General features: G+C 38.4%; 1 protein-coding gene across 2 annotated transcripts in view; it reads left to right on the top strand.

The window, feature by feature from the left end:
* The window catches only part of LOC119585112, a 5,960-nt gene that overhangs the window by 3,759 nt on the left and 873 nt on the right, over positions 1-1,328 (top strand). The window contains exons 1-2 of one of the 2 annotated variants that reach the window (XM_037933742.1): positions 277-407; positions 634-1,322. In XM_037933742.1, coding sequence (XP_037789670.1) covers positions 637-1,245 — 609 coding nt within the window. In that variant the 5' untranslated portion in view covers positions 277-407; positions 634-636 and the 3' untranslated portion in view covers positions 1,246-1,322. Of the gene's footprint in view, positions 1-276; positions 408-633 lie in introns of those variants that run through there. The other variant, XM_037933741.1, reaches the window with a different exon arrangement.

Genomic DNA, 1,328 nt, shown 5'->3' with positions numbered 1-1,328 from the left:
CATACGTAGTTTTGAAGTTAAAGCGAGTTTTGTAGCGAAATACCAAACCAAGTAAGCTCATCATGTCCGTCACTGAATGAGGGATGTAGGTGACTTGTCGCTCTACTTGGCAACTAGATCAAGTTTACATGTCATTATCTACCTTCGTATATCCATTTAGGTAACACCGAGGGACTCCAATACTGGAACTAACCATTAAATGTCACGCGTTGATGCTTAAACGTATAAAATAAAAGTACAGTAATCTTCAGTGCAGACGGTTTAGCATGAGTTCGTTACTTGCAGATATGGTCCTTGCTTTAATCGACAAGTGGCTTGTTTTGGTTGGAGAACTGCTTAGCAAGCTTGAAAATCGCTGACGCAGTTCAGATTCGGGATAGTCACAGCAGATCATAACACCAAGCAATGTGTGATTTATCATATAAGATAGTTATCTTCGTTGCCTTTTATATCATTATTTTATATAACGAATCAGTTTATAATCCAGTAGAGTACTAATATTGATCAGTATCTATTAAGTATGTACTCATATTCATAACATTGGATAATTTAGAAACCAATTTTGAAACACATGTTGTAATTTGGTATGTTTGAGAAGCTTATAATACAATTGCATTTCTTTCCCCGGGACAGAAGATGGAGGCTATACTTTTAGCTGTCCGAACAAAATATAAGGACGTAACCCACATCAGCACCGAGAAGCTTGCTAGCTGGTTAGACTCACAAGACTATGCTGTGAGTTCTGGTCTTGCAAATGATCTTTCAAGCACGGACGGGATGGTTCCTGAGTTGCAGGGAGAAACAAGAGATCGAGAAGCTAAAGGACTCTTGGATCAGGGTAATATAATTTTGCTTGACGTTCGTGAGGAAGATGAGTATAAAGTGAGTCATCTTGAAAAGGCTAGGAGAATTAGGGACGATCTTAATTCAGAGGAAGTTGAGGAACTCGTTAAAGAGATCTTGAAGCCATTTAACGAAAAGGAGCCAGAAGAGGTGCTCAAGATAGTTAGTTACTGTTCCCTTGGATATAGGTCTTCTGACTTGGCTAGAAAGTTGAAGACCCAAATTGATAATATGAAGCCTTCCACTGCCGTGCAAGTATTTAATCTGGAGGGCTCTATATTTAAATGGGCCAATGAAGGTCGGAAACTTGTTGACAATCACGGGAATGACACTACTTATGTCCATCCTTACAATATGGTTTTTGGATTGACCCTGAAGAAATGTTTGCACAAATACAAGTAACATGAGACGTAATCAAGCATATGTTATTACCAGTTTCTCTGTAGTTCTGTAGATGGTAATTTCCAGAAAATATTACAAGTACA

The sequence above is a fragment of the Penaeus monodon genome, chromosome 19 (genome assembly GCF_015228065.2).
Source record: "Penaeus monodon isolate SGIC_2016 chromosome 19, NSTDA_Pmon_1, whole genome shotgun sequence".
Taxonomy (NCBI): Eukaryota; Metazoa; Arthropoda; class Malacostraca; order Decapoda; family Penaeidae; genus Penaeus; species Penaeus monodon.
The sequence above is the reverse complement of the archived record's forward strand: the minus strand, read 5'-3'. Positions and strand labels throughout refer to the sequence as shown.